Source organism: Patagioenas fasciata, chromosome 2, assembly GCF_037038585.1.
Source record: "Patagioenas fasciata isolate bPatFas1 chromosome 2, bPatFas1.hap1, whole genome shotgun sequence".
NCBI classification, from domain to species: Eukaryota; Metazoa; Chordata; class Aves; order Columbiformes; family Columbidae; genus Patagioenas; species Patagioenas fasciata.
The window spans coordinates 98904464-98929680 of NC_092521.1; the positions used below are offsets into that span (position 1 = coordinate 98904464).

The 25217-nt window shown below is 39.1% G+C and overlaps 1 protein-coding gene across 4 annotated transcripts in view; it reads left to right on the forward strand.

Moving 5' to 3' along the window:
- The first annotated feature begins 536 nt into the window (after positions 1-536).
- CDKAL1 (CDKAL1 threonylcarbamoyladenosine tRNA methylthiotransferase) overlaps positions 537-25217 on the forward strand; it is a 414630-nt gene continuing 389949 nt past the window's right edge. The window contains exons 1-4 of one of the 4 annotated variants that reach the window (XM_065830832.2): positions 537-657; positions 2000-2037; positions 3635-3801; positions 7226-7338. In XM_065830832.2, the coding sequence (XP_065686904.1) occupies positions 3635-3801; positions 7226-7338 (280 nt within the window). In that variant the 5' untranslated portion in view covers positions 537-657; positions 2000-2037. Of the gene's footprint in view, positions 658-1999; positions 2038-3634; positions 3802-7225; positions 7339-25217 lie in introns of those variants that run through there. The other 3 variants (XM_065830833.2, XM_071804627.1, XM_071804628.1) reach the window with 3 other exon arrangements.

Consider the following 25217-nt stretch of genomic DNA (forward strand, 5'->3'; position numbering starts at 1 on the left):
CGCGGCCGGCCCAGCCAAGCCCGTTACCGGCTGCCAGGGTAGGAAGGCCGGGCCGCGCCCCGCTTCACCCCGTTTTTTCCCCGGAGCGGAGGAAGCGACGCTGCTCCCTGTTCCTCCCGCCCCTCCCCGCTGAGAGCCAGGGCTGCCCGGAGCAGCGGCTAAGCGAGGAGCCGTTAAGCCTTCAATGGCTCTAACGGCCGCTGCCCCCGGCTCCGGCTTGGCCTCAGCTCTGCCCTTTCCCCACGTACGGCAGTCCATCGGCGAAAGGAGCGGGGACGCCGGCTTAGCTGTCAAGCACTCGGGCGTTCTCTCCGCGGGACCAGTGGGCCTGGGCTCCCAACGGGCCCGGTGCCGCTGCGCTGCGCTGTCCCGATCCCGATCCCGATCCCGATCCCGATCCCGATCCCGATCCCGATCCCGATCCCGATCCCGATCCCGGCCCCGGCCCCGGCCCCGGCCCCGGCCCCGGTCCCGGCCCCGCCCCGCCGGGCGGCGCAGCCGCGCTCACTCTGGCGACGTTGCGCTGCGGAGCACCACGGAGTCTTGTGGCCGCTGCCGGCTGCCGTCGCGGCGCTGCCGCGCTGCGCGGGGGCTGGGGGCGGGGCGCGGCGGCCGCGATGGCGGAGCCCAGGTGAGGCGGCGGGGTGCCCGGCCGAGGTGAGTGTCGGGGCTCGCTCTTCAGCTCCCTGCGCTTTTTCCGTGCCCGATTGTGGCGCGAATGGCCGAGTTCTCCCCTCCCCCGCCCGACTCTGACGATGTCCTGCCCATCCGGTGCTTCCACCCGCCGCAGGGCCTCCCCTGGGCTCCGCGTTGAAGCCGGGAGGGAGAGATGGCCCCTCGGGAGGCTTCGGCGGCCGGGTGGCGGTTCGAGAGTCGGGTGCTGTCGGCGAGATGGGAGTCCGGTGTAGGGCCGAAGCCAGGCCGGGCTCTGGGGCGGGTTAGGCGCGGCCAGGCTGCCGCTCGCCCGCGGGCACAGAACGAGCTTGTTCCGGGGCCCGGAGGGGACCAGGCCGGGCCATGGGGCCGTCTGGTGTTCTGTTAACGCTACAATTTTCTTCTGCTCTGGGTAAGCCTGGGAATAAACGCCCGGGGCTTTAGCGGAGACACCTGTTGGTAAATAGAGGAAAGAGCAGCTCTCTTCCACATGGATAGAAGTTTTCTGTGTGGGAGGAAACACTCCTTGGTATCTAGTTGAAGATGTCCCTGCTCATTGCAGGGGGTTGGACTAGATGACCTCTGAAAGTCCCTTCCAACCCGAACTATTCTATGATCCTGCATGCAATAAAATCAAGGAATAGCAGCCAAAATAGACTGTGGCAAAGGCGGCTTTGTTTGTGTTGACACTGAAGACACTTCTATTGTTTTTTTATTTACTAACATTCGTTTTTTAAACAGAAACCTAAAGATCTGTATGTACAACTTCACAGTATAAAAATAACATGTTAACTTCTAGTTTTCTTATTGCCTCCTATTTCAGTCAGTCAGAATAGCTGAAGGAATCTATATTTATTTGCTTGCGAAGAAGAGATTTCATGTATGCATGTGGAACTAGTGCAGATATCAAGTAGTCTGTTCTTAAAAAACCCTTACATGTTCGTAATTAAAAAGTTGTGAATGTCTTTAGGTAAAATTTATGGTTAATCTCTTTATTTTCATTCAAAATTTTAAACTCCTGATTGAAGAGAGAAATCTAGAGGAGGTCTGAAAGAACTTAAATACATCAGACTTTGACAAAAACAACTCCTAAAAGAAGAACAAGAAGACTAGTGCTTCTGTTCAGGGAAGGACAGGGAAAACGTAGTGACTGTTCCACCTTGTTAGCCAGTCAGAATGTGTCCCCATTCTTAATGAGGCCAGACTGAGCAAGAAACCTGGTTCTGAAAAGGGAGGACTAATGCTTGTGGGACAGTAACATTAACTCATGTTTTTCTGTCTGCTATTTCTACTTGTTAATACCATCTGTTTTTTCTTTCTTTCTTTTATTTCTTTTTCCCCCCAGGATTATTTTCATAGAGGGTTTAGACCTTGCTTAAAAAGGTATGAATTTTCATTTGTCTGTATTTGTTCTTTTGTAGGCCACTGAAATAAACTAAGCTTATTTGTTTTGCCAGCTGCTCCATTATATCAGATATTTTTCTGGAAGAGAGAAAAAACAACAAATCGACACTTTTTTCCATCCCTGTATTGAGTTGAAAACTTTACCTATTTGTGCATACTACTAGTGGTATGAAGTTGTGTAAGCGATGTCACTTCCCTCCCAATATTCTTTATTATTAGACTTTTCAAATATTTTTATTTTTGTTCATCCTTTGCTGCGTTTTTTTATTGATCCTGAGGTTTCTTTATCTAAAAGAATCCTAAAAGCTTGAATACCTTTGTCAGACGTATCCTCTTTGTGATATCATTATATTCCTTTCTAACTTAAATGCACGTGTAATGATTCAGTTTATATGAAGTTTTATTTTTAAGTATACTTTGCAAGATTGACTGAAGGACTCATATGGGGAAAATGGACAGGTGTTTATCTTCTTATGTTCTTGAATAATTCACATGCAACCTCCGAAGGTATTTTGTATGCCAATAGTCTGAATTTTCAGTTCCTGAAATCTGGTTTTAAAAGAAAGTAAAGCCTTGTTTGTTTTGTTCGTAATCAGGAAAGTGGTGTATTTTCCCTGTAAATTCTGTGAAATGCCCTTATGTGATTTCCATGGTAAACTGTTGAGACATGTACAAAACCAAGTTTCCAATGGTAAATCAGACTTTATTCAGATTAAGAATTACACACAGCACAGTGTGAGGTGTGTGATTAAGGCAGTAACTTTTTTTAATAGTCTCCTTTAGCAAATAGCTTTTTTTCCTGTTTGTGAAAACTGGTCTGGATCTTGAGATCTGCTGGGAGGGATATATGCGTATATATTTTCTTGTGGAAAATATAGTTCTGTTTCAATAATCTTCTAGTATATTGTATGAGACAGATGATAATCTGTTTTATGTTAGCTAGGTTGTTTAATGTCTTGTACCTGAGGACAGGAATTTTTATTCTTCTATCCTGATGAATGAAATAGATGAAAGTTCTGTGGGATCAGGAGTTCTACGAATAGTATGGTTTGTTTTCAAAAGGACTATGAAGACATACTGAAATACTGTGCACCTGTTTTCATCACACAAATAAAAGAGCCAGAACAGCCTCTGAAGCAGGCACTTGACTGCTATGTCTTTCATTCTTCTCCTGTGATGTGAGTGGAAGTATATCTATCATGTAACATGAACTCATTATTTTGCTATGACTCCTGACATGATTAAGAATACTTGTGTCTTGCCTATGTCATGTCAGAGAAACTGCGGAGTTTTTGAATTAGAAGATGACAAGGTACAACAAAAAAAAAAATCTATATGGTTGGTTAACTTTTCCATGCCAGTGTTTGAGGCATCTCGAGGGAAGAGGGCATCATTCAATATCTCTGGATAGTTGATTGTCTTTATGTGCTCAGTATCCCTCATATATATGAAATATTGCAGGCATATACAGAAATAAATCTGACTTTTCTTTACAGGAACATATGCAGTAGATACTAGGCCTTGTTTTTGTATTCAAGTGCTTGCTAATACCGGTCTTTTCTAACACTTCTTCAAGATGCCTGCTGCCTGTGATTCAGTGCTTGAAGATATTGAAGATATTGTATCAGCAGAAGATTTGAAACCACATGATCGGCAGTTTGTAAGAAAGAATATTTTTCCAAAAGTGCGAAAACGCAACTCACAAAAAAATATTCAGACAGATGATGATCCACCAAGTGACAGGTAAATTCTTCCATCAAACCTATCTTGTTCCTTTTCTCATATCTTGTGTGCACTGTCAACTCCTAAAAATTAAGTGGAAATTCTCATTATCTCTTAATGTAAAATCAGAATACGAGATAAAAATGAGTAAGATAGTGTTTATAAAATGTAGTGATAATGAATGATAACTCCTAAACAAATTTATTGTACTGGACAGACTTTCTGTAGGATTCAGTTGTGACTGAGATATTCATTAGTGAAGTAATCAGGCTGGAAAAATAGTGCTTGAGCTTTAATGTGTTTAGCATTTCTCAAAAATTGTCTGCTTCACCTCAGTTGCTTAAATAGAAGCTGAGCACTTCAAAATGCAGTCTGGGAGTAGCCTTTTGACATCTGGAATGAGAAATATAAACAAAATTCTGAGAATCAAAAGGGTTTAGGTTGGAAGAAACCTCTGGAAGTCACCTGGTCTGATTGCCCTGCTCAAGCAGGGCCACCTAGAACCAGTTGGCCAGGATCATGCCTAGGTAATTCTTGAATGTCTCTGAAGAGGGAGATTCTACAATCTCTCTGAGCAATCTGTGCCAGTGTTCTGTCACCCTCACAGTTGAAAGTATTTCCTGAAGTTCAGAGGGAACATCCAGTGTTTCAGTTTGTGCCCGTTGCCTCTGGTCCTGTCAGTGGGCACCACTGAAAGGAGCCTGGCTCCGTCCTCTAAGCACCTTCCTTTCACGTGTTTATAATCATTGATAAGATCTGCCATGAACCTCCTTTTCTCCAGGCTGAACAGTCCCAGCTTGGTCATCCATTCCTCTTATGAGACATGCTCTAGTCCTTTAATCATCTTTATGACCCTTTGTTGGACTGTCTCCAGTATGTCCATGTCTCTCTTGTGGGTGCATTTCATCAGGGCCCAGGGACTTATGTATGTCTAGTTTGCTGAAGTATTCCCTGACATCCTCTCCCACCATGGGTACATCTTCCTTGCTTCAGTCTTTCCACCTGGTTTCTGGAACCTGGGCCTTCCAAAGGCTGTACTTTTTGTGTGTACATGCTGCAAGTAATATAGTGAAACTTCTTTAGAACCTACTCTTTTACTTAGTGGAAATTGTATGCAATTACTATGGAACATATTTTTTCACTTTTGCTTTTTGTGATTCACGTAAGAACAGAATCAGCTTTCTGCTGCAGAGGAATTGAGCAACGTATAGGTGAACTTAGTTATTGATTCTAGTTCATACTGCAGTGCAGAGATCTGGATTTTTGTTTTTTGTTTTTTTTTTTTTTTTTCCCCCTCCATTAATTTCAACCTGGGGGATAAAATTTCCCCGCCTTAGAAAGATGAAAATAAAGTATGTCTGGAATGCACAGAAAATTCAGTTTTCCTGTTTAATTTGTATTCAAAAGAGATCTTAGAGGCATGACAACGCACCTTTATGTGAGGCACCATAAAGGTTCAGTCTGCCAGAAGTTTATATACAGCTCAATTGGTGGTCTGTAGATAGCACCCCATTCTCCTAAGTATTCAGGTACCGTATATTATCTAACAGCCTGTTTTTAGCAATTTTGACATAAGAAAGCACATTGAATGTATAGAATCATAGAATGATTAGGATCATAGAATGAATAGGATCAGCCAGCTCTTCAAGTACCCTTGGATGAATCCCATCAGGCCCCATCAACCTGTAGGGATCTGGCTGGAGTAGGAAATCCCTCACAAGTTCTGGATTGATTGGGAGTCTGTCGTTCTCACAGCCAAGGTTTTCTAGCCCAGGGCTCTGAGGGCCCCAGAGCCCATCTTTGGTGGTGAAGACCAAGGCGAAGACACCATTAAGCGTCTCAGCTTTGTCTGTGTCCCTGTTCATAAGGTCACCATGCTTATCAAGTAATAGGCCAATGTTATTTCTGGTTAGTCTTTTGCCATTAACACATTTGAAAAAGCCCTTTTTATTGTCCCTGACAATACTGACCAGCTTCAATTCTAAATCAAGTTTGTCCGCATAAATCTCCTCCCTACAGTGGCGAGCAGCATCTCGGTAGTTCTCCCATAACACCTGACCTTGCTTCCACTGACCATATACTTCTTTTTTTTTTTCTCTGTCATACAAGAAGAATGTTGTTCAGACAGTAGAGGTCTAAATACATTGCACATGTGCAACATGTGTTGGTTATGTCTACTTAATGATCATTAATCTTCCATCAACAAATTATTATTTCTAGCTGTCAGAAGTACCTTTAACAAAAACAGGGGGCAGGGGGGCACAAAATGATGTGGTCCAGGCAAAGGATTGTGTTCCAGGATGTGTGTCATTCTTTTACTGACATTTTTAGCTCATTAGGCAGTTATCCCAGGAGTTTCAATGAAAGCTTCTAGCAGAAAGCTGCTTCTTGGTTCTGAAACTATGGTGTGTGCTGGCTCCACGGTGCAGATCTGCCATGCTGCAGAAAGGTTGGATCAGATATTACTGTGGCTGGTGGCAGGCTTAAGTTAAGAATTTATAAAGATGGCTTTTATGGAGGGAACCAACGGGTGCCATAATATCAAGAGGTCACAGTTTAGTTCTAACAGTTTGCTGGTGGTCTAATATCTCTGCAGTCATCTGAAGATCATTTGTTAATGATACGATAATTTTCAGAAAGTTAGGTTGTTTTTTAACATAACTGCAGTGCACTGAATCTCTTCTTACCCTACGACTCCGGTGCCTTCTCCATTCTAAAACTCTTTTCTTGCTGCTTGTGGTGTATTGACCCTGGTCAACAGCGGAGCACCCAACCTGCTGCTTGCTCACCCTTCCTCCCAGTCGGCTGCAGGAGAGAATTGTAAGAGCAAAAGTGAGAGAACTTGTGCGTTGAGATAAAGACAGTTTAAGTGAAGGAAAGAGTAGGGGAAAAAAAACCCCAAGTGATGCAGAAGCAAGCACTCACCACCTCCCAGAAGCAGACTGCCCAGCCAGTCTCAGAACAATGACTACATTGGAAAGACAAAACCCCCAGTTTAAATTGCTGGGCAGGATGTTATCTGGTATGGATTATCCTTTTGGTCAGTTTGAGTCAGTTATCCCAGCTGTGTTACCCTCCCAGCCTGTTACCTATCCCCAGCCTGCTTGTGGACAGTGGGAAAAGAAGTTTTGATGCTGTGCAAGAACTGTTCAGCAATAGCTAAAACACAGGTGTGTTATCAATACTGTTTTCAATCACAAATACAAAACAGCACTGTACCAGTTGCTATGGAGAAAATTAACTCTATCCCAGCCAGACCTAGTACCCACTATGCAAAAAATCATGTAATTACGATGTTTTTTCCCCAGCTGTTCTAGGGTTGTTACTGTTTGTGATGCTCATTTTATATTTAGGGAATTACAGTTATTTGAGTCTGTTCAGTGGGCTTAAAAAGGAATCTTGCTTGTCTTTTAACTTGCTTTTTTCATTCATTTTTACTCAACAGCATTATTCCTGGTGTGCAGAAAATCTGGATTCGTACATGGGGATGTTCTCACAATAATTCAGATGGTGAATATATGGCTGGACAGCTGGCTGCCTATGGATACAAAATCACAGGTAATGATATCAGACAGGTCTCATAATTCAGGGGTTTTTTTTGGGGGTGAATGTTCAGAGCTGTCAAACTGACATCAGATGTTTTTAGTCTTAATTACACTTCAAAAAAAATCCCTTTCTTTCTGTTTTGAAGGTAAGGAGGTAAAGTGTTTTCCTAGGATTAGGCAAATTAATGATTACAAGAGGAGTGCTTTCAGAATGGTTAGGTTTTCCTGACAGGGCAACCATCTAACAGATGTCATACTGTGCCCTTCGTAGGCATTTTGCTTGCTTAAACTTATATAAAAGTTTTCATAAGAGTGGAAGGGAGACATATTAATTCTTGGGCAGAACCTAGCTGGTTGTCTGATTGTAATTGATGGGACCCAAGTGAGAGAGACAGAGAGAGAGGAAGTGAGTTGTCACTTAGTGATGTGTGTGTTTGCTGCTGGAGCAGAGGTGAACTGCTTCATGTGAATGATCCTTTGTTTCAGGAGGGATCATCAGTATGGTGGGGGTTGGATGGTATAGGATTGTGTCTTGTACATTCTCCTTTCTTTCCAAATACTTTAAAGCACTCCCTGTCATCATCTTCTGCCTCCCCAACCCTAAACAAAAAAACTGAGCTTGTGGTTGTACTGACCACATTTCATCTCCTTACTGGAAAATGTGTTGAAAGAAAAGCTATAGAAAGCTGGAAAGATTGATTGATGTTGTTTTTCAATGGAGAATTACTATCAGAATACTTTTATGTAGATTATGACGAGTCAAAATAAAAATTTATGCTTTATTAATTAATTCAAGTTTTGGTCTGTCTTGCATTAAAACTTGCATCTTGCTCGTACTGAAAGACTGCAAAGTTGTCTTTCCCGACACTTTGCTAGAAGTATTTAATTCCTGATTTCACAAAATGCTTGTTTCGTTTCTTGAACATCTCATGATACCGTTGAACAGTTACATCTCATTTTCCTTTTTTTTCAGTTGATCTTTCTGTATTTGTCTAAGTAGAAACTAGATACTGAATTATTCAAGTGTTGAACTAGCATTTTAGGGAACATAGGTGATTGTTTGATTAGTAATGCAGCTCTGGAGTAGGTATACTCTCTTCACAGACAAGTGCAGTACTGGTCCAAAAAGCCTTATTTGTGACAGCTGTTTGTTTAAGACTACAAATGAGATCTCATTTTTGCCACCTTCTTTTGGCTTTCTTCAATTTAACTTCTCTTTACCTTAATTTCTCTGTAGTGTTTAAGAAGCTACTTCTGGCTTGTCAGGATTTGGATGGTGGGCCTGTGCTTTTGGAATTTTATTGAGAGAAATGTAGGAAAGATGCAGTGTTGAAGAAGGAATTTTTGATACCTTCTTGGTTTAGAAAATGAAGTGCTCATAACTTTAGAATAGAAATAAGTCTATGTCTAGAATCTGAAACTGAGAACTAAAATAGTTATTTTGTTTGTATGTATATATGAATGTTAAACAGAAAACCCACCAATGCTGAAGGTGGTAGGCAGATATTACCACATGTGGTTTCTTATTTGTGGATTTAAGTAACTTCTTTATAAGCTGATATATTAACGGACCTCTGTCTACAAACTCTGGCTAATGTAAATTTTTACAAATCCGTCTGTTGAATGTTCTCCTGTATAGGCTGTTAATGAAGCTGGAACTGAGTGCGAGTGTTACAAGTATGGTAGCGGTATGTGAGAATTCAAGGTGGTGAAGAGGGCAGCTGTCTTTCTGCTCAGTATAGTGATGCTTCTGGTGACAAGCGCGTATGAAAGTGCTGTGTTACTGCTTGGATTTCTGGCAATGCCTCTCAGGGTTTCACACTGGGACTGATCTGTTTAAATGTCTTTAATGGACTTGGAAGACAGGATGTAATGTACCTTCAGCAACTATATACGTAAAGTTGCCCAACATTTTTGAGCATCTCTGATCAATCCTTTTTAAAATAAGCTGCTTTTTTTTTTTTTTTTTAGTAGCAAGTCATCTGGGAAGTTCAGATAGGATGTCAAGAAGGAATTTAATCTTTTATGCTATACAGTGAAGTAGTTACTCAGTAGTAGTAAGTATTGCTTTTAACATAATCCGAATTTCAAACATTTATTGAAATTAAACTAAATATTGTTTAAATTGTAAAGAAAAAACAGCAACAACGAGTTTAATGTAAAACTGTTTTGAACTTGAGGAAAATATAGAAATATTCAGTAAGTTGAAAGATCATCTGTTGTTGCAACATTTTGGACAGGTATTACTTAAGTGTTTAACTAGCCTGTTTCCTATGTTTTTGAGTCAACAACACTTATTGAAGAGATGCTGGAATGAACTCCAGGTTCTAGGAAATAAAATGTCACTTCTACTTCTTTCTTCATTATAAAGCAGATGGTCAGATACTGTTTCTAGTGTCTTCCATCTATTTGCAAGATAGGAAAAAAAAACAGAAGGAAGAGAAGCAGTATCAGACAGCTTTTTGTTGTTAACTAAATGTTGTAACAATACAACCTGCCTTATAAGTTGTCCTTGTAGAAACTGACTGTTGATATAATGATGTCTTATATTTATAGAAATAAATTTTATTACTTAATGCAAAAATATTATTCCAGTACTATTTCTTATTCTTGTTTATTGCATGGTTTCCACCCTGTTCTTGATTTGAACTCTGTTCAGGAGATGTAGAAGTCTTTTTTTCTTTGTTATTTTTTTTTCTTCCTGCCTTTCATCTATTTCAAAAATGTTCTTTCTGTACAAGTACCCTTTGTTGCCTTCAGGAGTGGGTATATCCAAAGGTGAAAACCGAGGACTGTGCTGCAGTTTCTCATAGCAAAGACTACCTCTGTCTGGGGAGAGAGTGCAGTGTGGATCGGCGATATGCAGGTATTGCAATAACAGCAGTGCTCGTTAAAAATCAGGAACTGCATCAGCTTAAAAAAGGGCAAAGGGAAAGCAGCAGAAGAGCTGAACCTATTTTTGTGTCTACTTTTGCAGTATGAAGGTAGGCAGTATTCTGAACAAATCTTGCATGCCGTCCTGTGAGAACACAAAGCTCCTTTGTTAGTCTGAGCTGCCCTCAGTGTAGGGCTGTACCATGGTATCTGTTCAAGTTCAGGAAACAGTGTAGCTGATGGAGGCTTTACTGTTTCTAAAACTGGTTTCTTGGCAGTAGGCCCCGCTGTATAGTTTGGAAATGCCTGCAGACCTACTAGAGTGCTGCCCTTGAGATACACCCTGGAGGAAGAAACTCTCCTGGTACAGACAAGTAGCCCTGACTGTGGAAAAGAAGAAGTGGCTGAGCTGGGAGCCCTCAAATGCTGGGAACCAGATGTTTGTTTGGGAAGGGAATTCAGTATGTGTACCACTTACCAGGACTTTGTCTCTGAAAAATGGAACTGAGCGTGTATAGTCAGACATAGAAGGAATTGGCTTTGGAAGCAGATAGTTTTATGAGCATTTGTTGGTTTCTGGTTGTGTAGAATGAATGGGTTTTGGCCCAGCTTTCTTGAATGCATTTTGGTGGATCAGGCAGTTGAGAATGCTTGTTATTTTGTGATAATTGCTTTTGGCTTGAAGCTGTACAGGTCCAAAGCATTCCCTCCTTGGTCGTTGTAAAACATTCCGGGGGAAGATGTTCCTAATGACTTAAAAATACCAGAAGAATGAACAATAACTTCTATTTTTATGAAGAGGAAGCAAAAACTGTTATTAGCAAACATTCAGCAAAACTAAACCAGTAACAGCTTATCTGCGTTACATTTTTTTAAGAAACAAATACTAGTGTGGAACTTTTTTTCTTCCTGTAGTAGGGGATTCCAGAAGTAAAACGGGATGGAGTTGTTTTGTTGTTCATTAAGTGGGCTTGGCTTTGATTTAGCACACAGAAACTAGGTTATGTTATAGACCCTTGGTTTTAATTGTGCAGTTTTAGTCTAATCTTTGCTCAGTCATCCTTTTTATTATCTCACACAATTTGTCTGCAAGTATGTTGGATGGAAAGATGCTGTATTTGTCATGGGTTCCTTCCTGTAGTTCCTGAAGAGTTCATTCCATTATTGTGATTATGGTATTTGGTGGTGAAACTTGCCAATTTTTATTGAAGCTTGATGTTTATAGTCCATGTTATATGTCTTATGACTTCAAAAATTCATTGTGCAATGTGTTGTGCATTTTTATAAAACAAATCTTAAATAATGTTTTGAAATGAAGTTGAGGAAATTATCTGTTTTTTATTGCCTCTTCTAGGTATTAATTTTCTAAACACTTCTCAGTTTTGTTCACCCATGAATGTAGCTGAGCTATCCTTGAGACTGTCCATCTGCTGAAATAGTAAATTTGACTAGAAGAAGGAAAAAGACAAGGAAGAACAAAAGCTTTGATCTCCCTAAGCCCTCATGTTGAAAAGAAGACAGATGTAAAAGAAAACATGCTTAGTCTGCTGTTGAAAAGCAGATGAGGTGCTACAAACTAATATAGGCTTCAGTGTTGCAAGGTATTGCCTAGCGTTGTGTTGCCTAAATGGTGCTTCCTTATACTTGGCCATCCCCATAGAAATACAGTAAAGTGTGCTGCAGCATCTGTTTTATTCATATAAGTGGAAAATAAAGAAGACTAAGGTTGTATATGTATTGATTCAGTTCCTGAATCACAATTCACATTCTAGTGCTTTCTTTTAAGTGCCGTTTTAAAAGTACTTTTCTACAGCACAATGCAATTTTAATAATTTTAGATCTCAATTTGTTGTGCTACAGTACAGGTCTCCTGAATAGATTACTGTAATCTTTACAATTTATTAGCGGAAAATTAACTCTTTGCAGCCTGTCTAGTGGTTGATCTTCATCAATATTTTGACTAAAGTTTCTTCTGGTGTATGCTTTTAGTTGCTCAGAATCAGCAGGTGGTCTTTCCACTTTTCTCTCTCCACCCTGCTGATAATGCTGCTTTGTTGCTTCATAAATATAACTTAAAACAAACGGTAGTGATTACTGTGTAATTTTGGGGTGCTATGAGCCATACTCATTGTGAGATATTTTCAGTATATATTTCTAAGCTGAAAGACAAATCTTTATTAGCTGCTCATGAAGTGTTTGATATTTAGCCTTATCATCTACAGAATTCAAGCTTAGTCTTTGCTTTTAGATTTGTACTTTTGAAATGGTTGAGATTGCATCACCAATTTAGAAAAAAAGATAACTTTTCAACCTTTTTTTTTTTTTTTTGAGGTGGGGGGATGGTGTTAAATACACAAAATAATCTGAACTACTTTTCTGGTGGTGAGAGGCATTTCTGTTTGCTCTGACAACACTGCAGTCTTGAAACTGTTGTTCTCTGTGAGGTGGCTGGGCAATGGAGAAAAGTGAACCAAGGTGTAAATGCTGTGATGTTTTTTACCCTTGCTGAAGAATTCCTCTGTCCGTAAGTTGTAGAATCATAATCCTGTATTATTTTTGCATTGCTTGATAACCTTACACACCTGCATAACTACTCCTGTCACAGGTTTCGTTTTTCAGAGTCAAACTGACATAATCTGAACATAAAAGCTTTTGGTTTTTGTTGATGAGAGAGGCAATAACTTATTTCTGTACCTGTTGTTAAAGTGAGATAATTATCTTAATTCCCGCTATGTGGTCTCCTGCTTTCAGAAGGTCTAAGTTGCTGCTTGTCACCAGTTTGCTTTGTGTTTTACTTCTTTGGCCTGAAAACCCTGCTCTGTCATGCACAGTTAGTTATGTGAATGCTTGGGATGCGAGTGTGGTGGTTTTTGTTACGTTTAGTGTCATTTTGTTGCTGTTGCTGAAATAGTTGTTATAGCTGGAGATATCATGAGCTATCTTCCAAGGAGATATAAGAGCTCTTGTTTGTTTAGAATCCAAAACTTTTTTTGTGAGATGGTTAAAAGGATGAGGAGAGGGGGTGAAATGGAGCATAGAAGAAAAATGAAAGGTGATATTCATGGGATGGAATACATGGGATTGCATGAACGTAGATGTTGACGATGTCACAGTTCTTTGGGAGGAATACAGGTATGCCCAGTGCAGCCTGAAGTGTCCTGTAAGGCAATGAGCGAGGTGATGGGTTTGCATGTTGCTGGGGTGCTTTCTTGCAGTGTAGAGTTAATGCAGCAGTATGCTGTGACTCATCTGCAGCAGCGCATGTTTCCCAGGTCTCTGTAAACTAACATATAACTGTGGTTTTGGCAACTGTGTATTGCATTATTACTGCCCCTGTGTTCCCTGTAAAACTTCCTAGTGTGTGTGTGTCTCCAGACCTGTTACTTGTCATCCCTGACTTCCAGCACAGTGCAAGATACATGACCTCTTTGCAGTGAGTTTTTCCTACCTCAGCTTCCTCAGCATCAACTTCTTATTCCCCTTAGGCAACTTTCTGGTAAGTGGAGTATCTAGCTTTGAGGATATGTCAGTTGCAGGATAGAACTCCTCTAATTCTTTAACTGGGAAATGTTTCCCCTGTTTATGGGGTAACTAGAAAGAACTAGTGTGTTTTCCCCTCATAATGGCTTCCTATGTCACTGCCATTAGAGCCTGATCTACAAGTATGTGCCATTTTCTTTATCCCATTTGAAATCTCTTGTTTTACAGCCCATCTAAATTGCATTGATTTCTTTGTTTTCTTCTAGTGTTTTTCTTTCAGTCACAGAGCTGGCAACTGAAAGTTGGGAGCAGGCCTGAGAGCCTGAATAAATCCTACATGGACAGCATCATCAGATATATTTGTTAGAGAGGATACATAGGCAAATTTAAGCACGCATACATGTTTAGGGTTAATTCCAGTGGCAAAGCAATTGGCTGCATGCTCTTATGGCTGTGCAATAGGATTCAGTTCTGGAAACACTGAACTTCATGTAATCCAGAAGAATGAATTTGAAAAGGATTGAACCATGAAAGGTAAATTTTAACTTCTGGCAACGCATGTTCTCATATCTGGAATGTGTCCCTGTAGCAGGTGGTTAAGCAATCAGTAAATGAAGTGTAAATAGCAGTGGTAAAGTGAATTCAACATAGACATACAGGTGATGCGGAGTTTTGTGGAGTGCTCTACTGAGATGTTTTCACATATCTCATGGTTCTTTGTGCTACAAGTAATTTATAGAAGATTTATCAAAGCTATTGGGAGAACAGACCAAATTTTTATAACCTAAAGAGGTTTTTGACTGCGTGCTCTCAGAGGTAGGAGCAAGACTGTATTTTAATCCAGACCACTTGTAGAAGCACCTGAAAAAGACTTGCTTGATACCCTGAGTGACTGAGGAGTAGTGGAGGAGGGTTAATGTTTACTGCTGGCTCTTGCTAGAATTTGGCAACAGGTTCATTTGCTAGGAAAGATGGAGATTTTCTCTGAGCTGCTTCTTTTTGAGAAATTGCTGATCAGGATGAAGTTCTCTAAGCTTGCTGTGGTCAGTCTTTGCTCTGCAACTATGCATTAAGATACTTTTAATATATTTTGGGAGAGCTTTTTTGACAGTTGCAGTGTGGGTATCTGTGCATGTGTAAGCTGCTATTGCTTCATGTTGTTCTACTGAGGCAAGGGAAGCCTGAGTGGGTGTCTGGCTTGTTGCTGATGGGAATTTCGAATGTAGCACAGCTGATCTTGAACTGTGCTGTGTCTCCAAATAGAGAGCATTAACCTATATTGTTCTCTTTCTGTCAGGCCTGAGGGTATGTTAAGAGACAAGACTGCTGTGTGATTATGGAGGCTGGCTGGAGACAGTAGAAATTCACTAAACAGATAAGGGACACAAATTGGTTTTGGTGTTCTTCCTCATTGATGGGAGCAAATAAAGTACTTCTTTCTTCTTTTTTTTTTTTTTTTTCTTTCTTTCCTCTTCCCCCCCCTAACAGAGTTCAGTGTAATTTCTGTTTCCTTCTTCATGGCCAATGTGGGTTATGTTCACACAAGCCTGGTGTTTCAATGGCTACCAGGTGTAAAAACAGGTCCTGTGTCTGAGTAGACAAGTAAAAATGCATGTAGGTATTTTTCAACTCTTCCCAGAATCCTGTCTCATTCTTGGAGTGTATCTGTTGCTTTTTTAGATTGTCTGTGCTTTTTGTTAATGCCTTTTTCCTCTTTTTTTTTTTTTTAATAATACGGCATTGTGTCTCCCCCAGCCTGGCTGACATGAGCAAGTTCAGATGGACCCTTCTGATTTTTCTGATGTTTTACAGTTGTGCAGTAGACACAAAAAAATAAATCTGGATATGGTTATGTATGAAATAGTTGTAACTTTTTCAGCTGAGGACAGTTCACAATTCGTGTATGTTCCAACGAATAAAAAGCTCTAAAAAAAGGTTTGAGGCTGTGTGCTGTGTCGGTGGGAGCCAAAAGGTGGCAGGGTTGGCTAAGTAGTGCCGGGCTGGGGCTGTGCTGCTCCTGCCCTGCCTGGGAGCCCTCCTCTGTTCCTCAGTCAGGAGGTCACCTAGAATCATAGAGTAGTTTGGGTTGAAAGGGACCTTCAAACCTCATCTAGCCCAACCCTCCGGCCATGAGCAGGGGCGTCTTCAACTAGATCAGGTTGCTCAAAGGCCCCATCCAGCTTGGCCGTGAATGTCTCCAGGGATGGGGCATCCACCACCTCTCTGGGCAACCTGTGCCAGTGTTTCAGCACCCTCATTGTAAAACATTTCTTCCTCATGTCTAGCCTGAATCTCACCTCCCCTAACCTTTTCGTTGCTGTTGAGCTGTATTACTGATTTAATTTAGGGATACTGGATTATTATTCAAATTTGAAGTGCAGTTGTGTGCCTTTAAATTAGCTTTAATTTAAATTATTTGCTATCATTCTGATCTTATGTTTTGTATTTCTGTTTTGTCTCAGAGTTACCACTTTTTAGCTGAAGTTAGGCTTTGTGTTGGACTCATTATTTTCCCTTCCGTAGAGTCTGTGTTATGCGTTTAAGATACGTGAAGTATCATAATTTCTATATTAACTTTTTTTATGAACTATTCAATTTGGAAGCCCGTTTCTGCTTCATGTTTGTTGCTTTGGGAGGGTTGATTTAATTTTACATGAGGACTTCTCTTTGAAACATTAATTGAGAATTTTGCTTACAATGTTCAATATGACCCCTTGTTTATTTTCATTAAGGAATGATTTTAAATTTTTGTTAAATTTTAAGAATTTTAACTAGACTAACAGTGTATAGTACACCAACACACTGAAAATAGTAAGGACCACTGAACAAATGCTATCTGTTGAAATGCGTAACTACAGCATAAGTAAAACCATGAGTTTACCTAGTAGTATAAAGGCAGATGGTGTTCAGGTTGAACATCAATAATGAGTTGTTACAGCTTACTAAGGCTAGTATTTCAGGCAGGTGGTAACTATTGTCATTAGTGCAGTGCTATCCTAAGTTTCCAAAATGAGGTTTTTCACTTTTTCAAGCAAATTCTAAATAATATACAGGATTTTTTTTTTTTTTTCATTAAAGTGCAACTTGCTATGAATTAACATCCTGAGCTGAATGTGGGTGAGGCCTAGCTATGTAATTAACTTGTGAATTTTGTGTAGTTAGCTTAGGGTTTGTGTAGCTACTTTTTTTTATTATTTTCCATCAGTAAGCATATAGACTCCCATGATATTTATATTCTCCTGGTGACGAGTATGGAATAACCATTGGCTTTTCAGTCCTTATGTTATACTCAAAAGCCTATTTTGAAATTAAGCAACTTGTACACAGGCTCTTAATATTTTGTAGAAAGTAAGTAATTATTTGGGCTCTTCAACACTGTTGACAGATCCCTTTCACTCTGAGCAAAATGATAAGCTACTCTGCATCTCAGAGATGCAGAGAAACTGCTTTATTGCATCATAAAACTGTGTTTTAGAGTGTTTCGTATTGTCATAACCTATTTCTGCAGTTCTTAGGAAATTTCAACCTCATCCTAGCAGTTTCCATGTGTATGGGTGGTGGCTTTTGTTTTTTCCTCATTTCAAACTCTTGTGGAACCTGGGATGGATGCTGTGACCAAACGGCCTCACACCTGTGGGGACCTTAATTGACTCAGCTGGTGCGATTGCTACAGCGTACGATGTGTCTGCAGAAACGCACATCTGGGAATTTTGTATGCACTTCCGAGAGTCTTGTAGCATTTGTGTGCTACCAATTGGAGTTAACACATTAAATGTTGGGGCTGAGGAACATGCTTCATCTGTTTAAGCAGAATACATTAGCATTTGTCTTGCGTGTCAAATCCCTGACTTTGGAATTTGCTTACAGAAAGAAACTAAGCAGAAATTTTGTCTTGGGTGACTATAAATAGGCTTTGAGTTAATCGTGCCAAAGCTGAATTGCTGTTGATTGGTACAAGACACTGGTGTATAGAGAAGTGAGTTTTTTGGCTTGTGACTTAACAGAAGACAGATCACTTGGCTGCTGATTTTATTAGGCATTTTGGACCCTCAGCTTTTGTTGGCTGGGCTTTAAGGGTAAAAGTGTACTTGTTTGTAATTTATTCCCTAAGTGATAATTTACTTTTGAAATTCTGTTGTTTGTTTACAGGTTGGCATTTTTCTGTTTGATTTTGTCGTGCTTTGAAAAATTTGGTTACGTGGGTGAATGTTAGTCTTCCTTTGTGAATGTAAAGATTTGGACCATCAGAGTAAAGTTGAGCATCCAGTATTTATTTATCTAGAAGTTTGATCCTTATGGCTGGTTGTGATGAAAGGAGACTATCAGTTGAATATGCTTTGGAAGTCTGCGAGCTAGAAAATAAAAAGAGTTTAAGTCTGAGCTACTCTGTTATATTCTGAACGGTTCCAAATATTCTTTGTTAACATTACTGTAGGATAGGGAAAAAACACTAATAAAATGTTTTGTTAAAGGAGAAAAATATCATTGTTAAAGTGGTTTTTTTGGTGTTGTGTGGTTTTTTTTTTTTTTTTAAACAACAAAACAACCCAGGAAACTTATAGGATGATGGAAGAGCTTTTAGAGTTTTTCTGCTGAGACACTTGTGTCTTTTCATGAAAAAAAAATAAAATAATAAAGCCTTGTTGGAAAACTAATGTGTTTTCTGAATTGTCTTTGGGTCTGTCCACGATTTTCCAACTACAAACACAGCACAGCAGAAAATCAGCATTTTCTTCTGTAGGTGCTGACAGTTCAGTTGCAGCTGTAGCTTTTCAGTGCTGTCAGTGGTTCCTCACTTGACTGGCAGAGGTACATTTAAACGGAGGGGGCTGTGAGCGTCACCCCTGCTGTTTAGGGAACTGGGGAGAAATTCTCATATTCGAGCAGCACCTTGATGTGATGCTGCTCACCTGCTGGCAGGCACCGGCTACAGGGAGAGGAGTTTATTTCTGGGGTGTAAACCGATGCAGAGGGGACCTGGGAGAGGAATTTTAAGTAAGATTGTTTTCCCTGACCGCCTGTGAGGAGAGGCTTGTAAGTTTGGGTTCATGGTGGGCAGAGCCTTCTCTTAAACTGCTGCCGTCTATCATAGATCATGGGCCAAAAGACACCCGGCCTGGTTGAGCTTTTCTTCCCAGGGCTGGGCTATTCGCCGACATTTGTTTTAGCTGGTTGTTGAAAACCTTCAATGGTGGAAGATTCATAACCCCTTTTGGGTAATTAACTACCTTTCTGGTTGAAAAGTGTTTCCAAATGTGTAATCAAGTGTTTCCGAATGTGTAATCTTAATCTTTTAGCACAGTCCAGGCCTATAGCTGCCTGTTTTTTCTTTAGTGGGTATGGAGAACATCTGATTCTTTTCTCCTTCACAGCGACCTTTCACATATTTGAATGCTGTTATCACTTCTCCCCATAGGCATTTTGTGTCTAGGCTAAATAGACCTAATTCCTGAAAGCTTCTCTCATAGGTCAGGTTCTCTACATCTCTGACCTTTCTTGTTCTTCTCTGGACTTCATCCAGTTTATTTGCATCAATCTTCAAGTGCATTTTTCTGTTTTTCTAGTCTGTACAATTCTGATAAGTGGGTAGTAGATGGATTTTCGATGCCTTATTCAAAATACCGTTTATGAAACCTTCAAATTTAAGTCCCAGGACAGCTGAAATCTGGATCAAGAGAATAACTCTGTCGTAATTGATTTTTTTTTTAAGTAGAATGGGAAATACCGAAATACACTTATGTAGAAAAATCTCGGGGATGGTTTTAGAATAAAGCCATTCAAGAGGGGGAAGTTGAAGTCTTGGTGCAAGCTTGTTATACTATCCTGAACAGAATACCTTGCTTCTCTGCGTCTGTTTTTTTTTTTTTTTAATGTATCTGAACTGAAAGCTACTGATTTATAGAGCTCCACAGTTTTTAAGGATTCGCTCTTGTGGCTCATGGAGGGATGCTGCTGTTGTTCATGATGACACTATTCTAGCTTTTTAAAATAAGCTCTGAATTGCTGAGCCGAAGATTGTCATCACATTTCTGTTGTTTGCCTTGGATTTTTTTTTTCTGCTGTAATTTCAGATACACTCTGGCAACATTTGCTTTATTTGTTGGCCATTTTAGTCTAAAACCAGATTAGTTCCTGGATTTGATTTACTGCAAAGTTGGACAAATCTTTGGAATCATCCGTGCATATGTATTATGACATGGTGTAAGGAAGGGGGCAGAGCGTTAAAAGGACTGTGTCAGAGCTCATCTTTCATTTAGCACTGTGGCTTACTTATGCTGAGTTAAAGTATGTGCTTTTGAAACTATAGCTTGGAACACTTTAGTGTTTCATGCAGTGATTGATTTCTGCAGGTATTATGTGCAACTTGATGTAGTAATGAATTCATTGAATTCATTTTGATACCAATCTTTTGGGCCTTTAAGCACACTTCCCCTCTTTTTTTTTTTTTTTTTTTTTTTTAATTCTTCTCCCTTCAGTATGTTAGAAAATTTGGGTTAATTGGTATATGTAACTTCAGATGTTTCAGCAGCCATGACAAGCAGAGAAACCTTGACCACTTCAATTTAGTCAAGAAAAATCTTTATAGAAACATTGGATCAAAATTTAGTTTTGGTATCAGTCTTGTGAGAAGAGCTATACAGGGATCCATTATGGTAAGAGTTCTGCTAATGCTTACCTACCTTCTCCAGAACATTTTTAGAAAGCTTTTTTGCAGAAGTAATAAGCTATCAAAAAAAGGTGTTTTAAACCTCTCTCCCTGTCTTTTATGAGGCCAGATTTTGGGTCAATAGGAAGATAATTATAGTAGTTGCTGTAGATACAATCTGTAAAGTTTAAACTTTAGGTTTGCATATAGCAATTTTATGAATTACTTTACTGGTTTCTTTGAGTTTGCTTAAATGAGTAAGGACTTTACAAACTATTTAATGTCAAACTTAGTATCATACTAACTGCTGCACTGTAAGTCACTGCTAGATGGCACTGTGTAACTGTGCTTTTACCAAAATCATTCTTGAAACCTATTTTTGACAACCGTTTAAATTAACATTTAGGTTAAAAATGGCATTTTATTGAATTTTATTTTCAATTTAGTCACTTAATTGATCCCACTACAAATCATCTCTTGACTCAGGGACTTATTTTACATTGTTTGAAAGGACTCAAAAGTTCAGAGGCAGCTCCAGCAAGTGAGTTAACATTTTCCTGCTTTTCCCACACAATTATTAATAATGCAGAAGCATTGCATACCTTAGGTTTGTGTAAATATCCTAGAAGATTATTCAGAAAGAATGAGATCCGTCGTCAGTTCTAATATGGCCACAAAGGAAATGAAGCAATGATTGGTATAAGAGTCTTTTGAGGTTAGAGGGATTTGTATGATTTTTGTCTTAATTGATCATAATCTGTCTGTGTTCGTGCTAGTTAAACAAATGCTTTATTTTCAGACTTTAGCTAGGAAACCTTGTTGTAACTTTTTTTTCACTCTCTAAAGTTGGATTTTTGGCTTCTGAGTGACTGTGCCATACTATCATCGGCATAGAAGTTGTTCATTCATGGAAAAGATCACATCCAAATAAAGGCGATGGGTGCGGTGCTGAGACGCTTGCAGTGGGATGCAGCCAGGGCTTTCCGTGGCCAATCAGGACGGCGTAAGGTTTTGCCGTAATAATCAGCATTAGCGAGTGGTTTTCACTGTGCGGAAAGTACGATACACTAAGTGGTCCGTTTCTTTTACTGTAATGATTAAAAACATTTTAGAAATTTTGGCAAGGCAGATTTGGATGGTTCTCAGGTATGTACATCAGGAAAGTTTGCGTCTCTTTAAGATGTGGATTCTTCCAACGAAAGAAGAAAGTTGGCTTCAGCTGCAGTGTATGCTATGTCATTAAAAAAAAAAAACAAAACAGACCTCCAAAGGGTCTGTGAAATGCAAAAATGGCATTTATTTTACCAGACTGCATGTTTTCCATATGCATGTATGATTATTTGATTATTTTTTTTGTATTGTTAAATGTATTTTACTTGTTTTTTTTGGGAAGGGGGAACAGATGTGTTTGCTGAATGCTGTAGTTGTCTCTTACTGTAACAATTAAGTGGATTTATTTAATTGTTAGGATATATTCTTCATTTACTTACTGAAATCTTGCTGGTCACTGTCTTTGCTCACTCTTGTACTTGTGTTTTAATGATTATTTGCATTGTGTGTATACATTTATAGTTTGACTCACCTTCCTGGCACTGATTGAAACCCCTTGGTAAATTTGTACTTGGAGTTCCAGGTGTGCTACCTGGTACACACTAGAGAGAAAATGGGAAGATTTAGCATGGCACTTGATTCTTATAAAAAAATGAAACAAACGAAAAATATTAGCAGATATCGGCACAGGGACTTTCTTATAGGAAGATTCCGGGGAAATATTTAGCAGTTACTTTTGCATTCTTTGGTTGCAAAACTTTATTAAAAGCATTTTTTTTTTTAACTGAGTTTTTCAGAAAACCCCATTCACATTGAAGAAATGTTTTTACCAAGGCTGTATACCAGAAGGAAACATAAAATGGTTTCTAGACTTATATAATTTTCAAGACACTGAAATCATGACAATCTGAAATAGTTTGTTGGTGGAGGCTGGATGGCAAATGTAAGATGTTTGCATCTGTGAGCAATGGAAAAGCTAAGAAGATCTGTTGTCTCAAGTGGAAGTTTCCTCAGTTTAGAAAAAGTACATAGCTGTAATTACATGTACCCGTAGCTGCTGACCCCTGATCATGATGCAGTGATTCTAAAGTAGTTAAGTTTCAGTTTAAGATGTGAAAGAATTATTTTAATATAACTCCTTATTTTGCAAGTTTTCCCAGCCTTTGGTTTGAAGCAGTAAGGCAGCTTCTAGGATGAATTAGTTACATGTAGTTGTTTCGAGTTGAGATCTTACATCCCGTATCTTGAATAATTTGGTTCTCCAAGAAGATAGTTTAATAACAAAAATAATGTTTTTGTGTGAACTGATTTATAGGTACTTATTCCTTCAACAGAACAACCTGTTGAAGGACATTTTTTTTTTTTTTCCTAGACCTGTAAACAAATTGTCATGCAAGAAGCTATTTGTGATTGAAAGGGTCTGCCTTTCTTATCCTTGCTGTTAATGGACACTGAAAGAAGGAAAATTAAGACAAACTGGAAACATGTTTCTAAGCTTCAGGAAAAAAGAAGTTGAAAACTCATGTGAACTAGGATTGGGTATGTTTTTGTGAGATCCAAGGCACTGAGAAGTGCCTGCTAATCAGTAGCTCACCCATGTAAAACTTTAAGCTTTCATAGATGTATTTTTTTCCTTTTCATTAATATAGTCTAGCTTTTTGTAAAAGCAATTCCATTCCCATTATCAACTACTTCAGGTACTAGGAACTAAATCAAGAATACACTTTGATGTATGGAAAGCATGGAACTAGTTAATATCTTGCTAACAACAAGGTGTGTGTGACTTCAGAAACAAACTGTGTGGTATTTGATACTAAGTTGTACCCAATTATTTAGACACATTTCAGTATTGGAAACACATGTGCCATCTATGTTGCAAACCATATTCTCAATAAACTGATTCCTAAGATGAAAGATTTAAAGCCTGATGAATGAATTGGATTTAAGATGTGTTTTAAATGAAGCTACTTGGACATCTTTCTATATGGTAATTTATTTTTTTTAACCTCTAGAGTCTATTGATTTTTGGCATCACTTTCTCAAGCATTGTTTCACAAATGTTTTTCTAGTTATCCCTTGAAAAAAGAACCATGTCTTTTAAAGTGTCATTCTGGAATAAACAATGAAGGGACTCAACCAAACAACTGTTACAATGGGACTTTCCGTCGCTGTTTAAAGATATGTTTTAGCTGCCACATCAAAGTGATGATAAACGAAGGACTACCTAGGGAACGCTGAAATATTTATCCAAATAGGTGTTTTTACCGTGCATATTTAGCTTGAGTTCCTAAGTTAAGTCTAATTAGCTAAGTGAAAAGAGATGGACTTTCTTGAAGCACCCTCTCAGGTAAGGAGTTCAATAGTTCAGGCTTTTTTCCCTTTGATTATACAAGGAGTTCTGGTCCTAACTCAGACACCTAAGAAAGGTACAATCTTGTTGCTATGAATACCTTCATTCTTTCCACCCTAGTTACTAATGCAGTAAGGCCATGTCATTTACTTGAAATTTTTTATTTATTTATTTACTTTTACTCTTATCTTCCCTCAAATTGCATAAATCTCTTCAATGTTTAGTCAGCATTAGAGTTCTTCAGGGTTCTTGTGAGTATGGGTAAGCATGTGAAGGGCGTTAATAAGTTACAGTAGAAAGTCATGTGCTCAGGCTAACAAGATAATTTCAAGTTCAGCTGAACTTTCAAGTTTTGTACTTCTCGTTAGTTGAGACTGTATTTGTTAGAAGGGCTCAGGATTTTGTTTTGAGTTCAGTGCTTCTGCAGTGTACTTAGCTAACCATGAATTAGTTGGTAAAAATGATTCTTGATCCAGTTCTATTTTAGCAAGTGTAATTGCTGTGCATTTCTGACATGCCTTGCGTGATAATTTTATCTTAGGATCCGTAGATCACCATTAAAGCAGAGAAGCAGGTACACAGTTGACACATCCTATAAACTTTGTTGCTGTAGAGTTGTCTGTGCTTCTGATAATAGATAGTAACTACTTATTGGTCTGTCTTGCCAGCTGCTGTTGAAATACTGTCTTTGTCTGGAAAGACACAGATTCAGTCCATTTTGGTAACAATATTTATACATTCAGTAGTATCCTATATGCTGAAAAAAAACCCAAAACAAAACAAACCCACAACCAAACAACAAAAAAAACCCAGAAAAAAAACAAACAGAAAAACCTAAAAACCAACAAAACAAAACCACCTCCCCCAAAGAACCATCACCAAAAAATTAAAACAGCAGAAACCCCAAACAAACAAAAAATGCACCGAAACACCCCCCAAAAAACCCAAACCAACCAACCAATCCAACCACCGAAACAAAATAAAACCCCAACAAACAAAAACCCCAAACTAAAAAAAAATGTTTCAAGAAATGCATGATGGGATGACACCAATCTCATATCATGTGTTGCTGTGAGATGGTGTTATGATCGTGTTACTCTTGTAAACTGGTGCTCTATTTCGCTGAATTCAGTCCAGGATGTTAAAATTCACAAATGCTTTCTTTTTGTGTCTGGTGAAAAAAAAAACCAAACCCAAAAAACACTATTAAAATTTTTCACTAATATGGTGAATTTTGAATATTCTTACTGAGGATCCTGTATGTAAGAGGTATATTGACAGGATGCTTTCGTACTGTAAATTAATAGATGTGATAAATGTGCTGCTTTGTAACCTATGTTCAATGCAACATATGTTAATAACCATTGTAGTTAGATTTTCTTGCTGTTTTGCATTGGATCTTTCTCACTAAGGAACCAAAACGATTTAAAATAAAGTGCATGCTAAGATTATATGTTACTAGGAGAAAGAAGCAAGTTGAATATACTTAGAT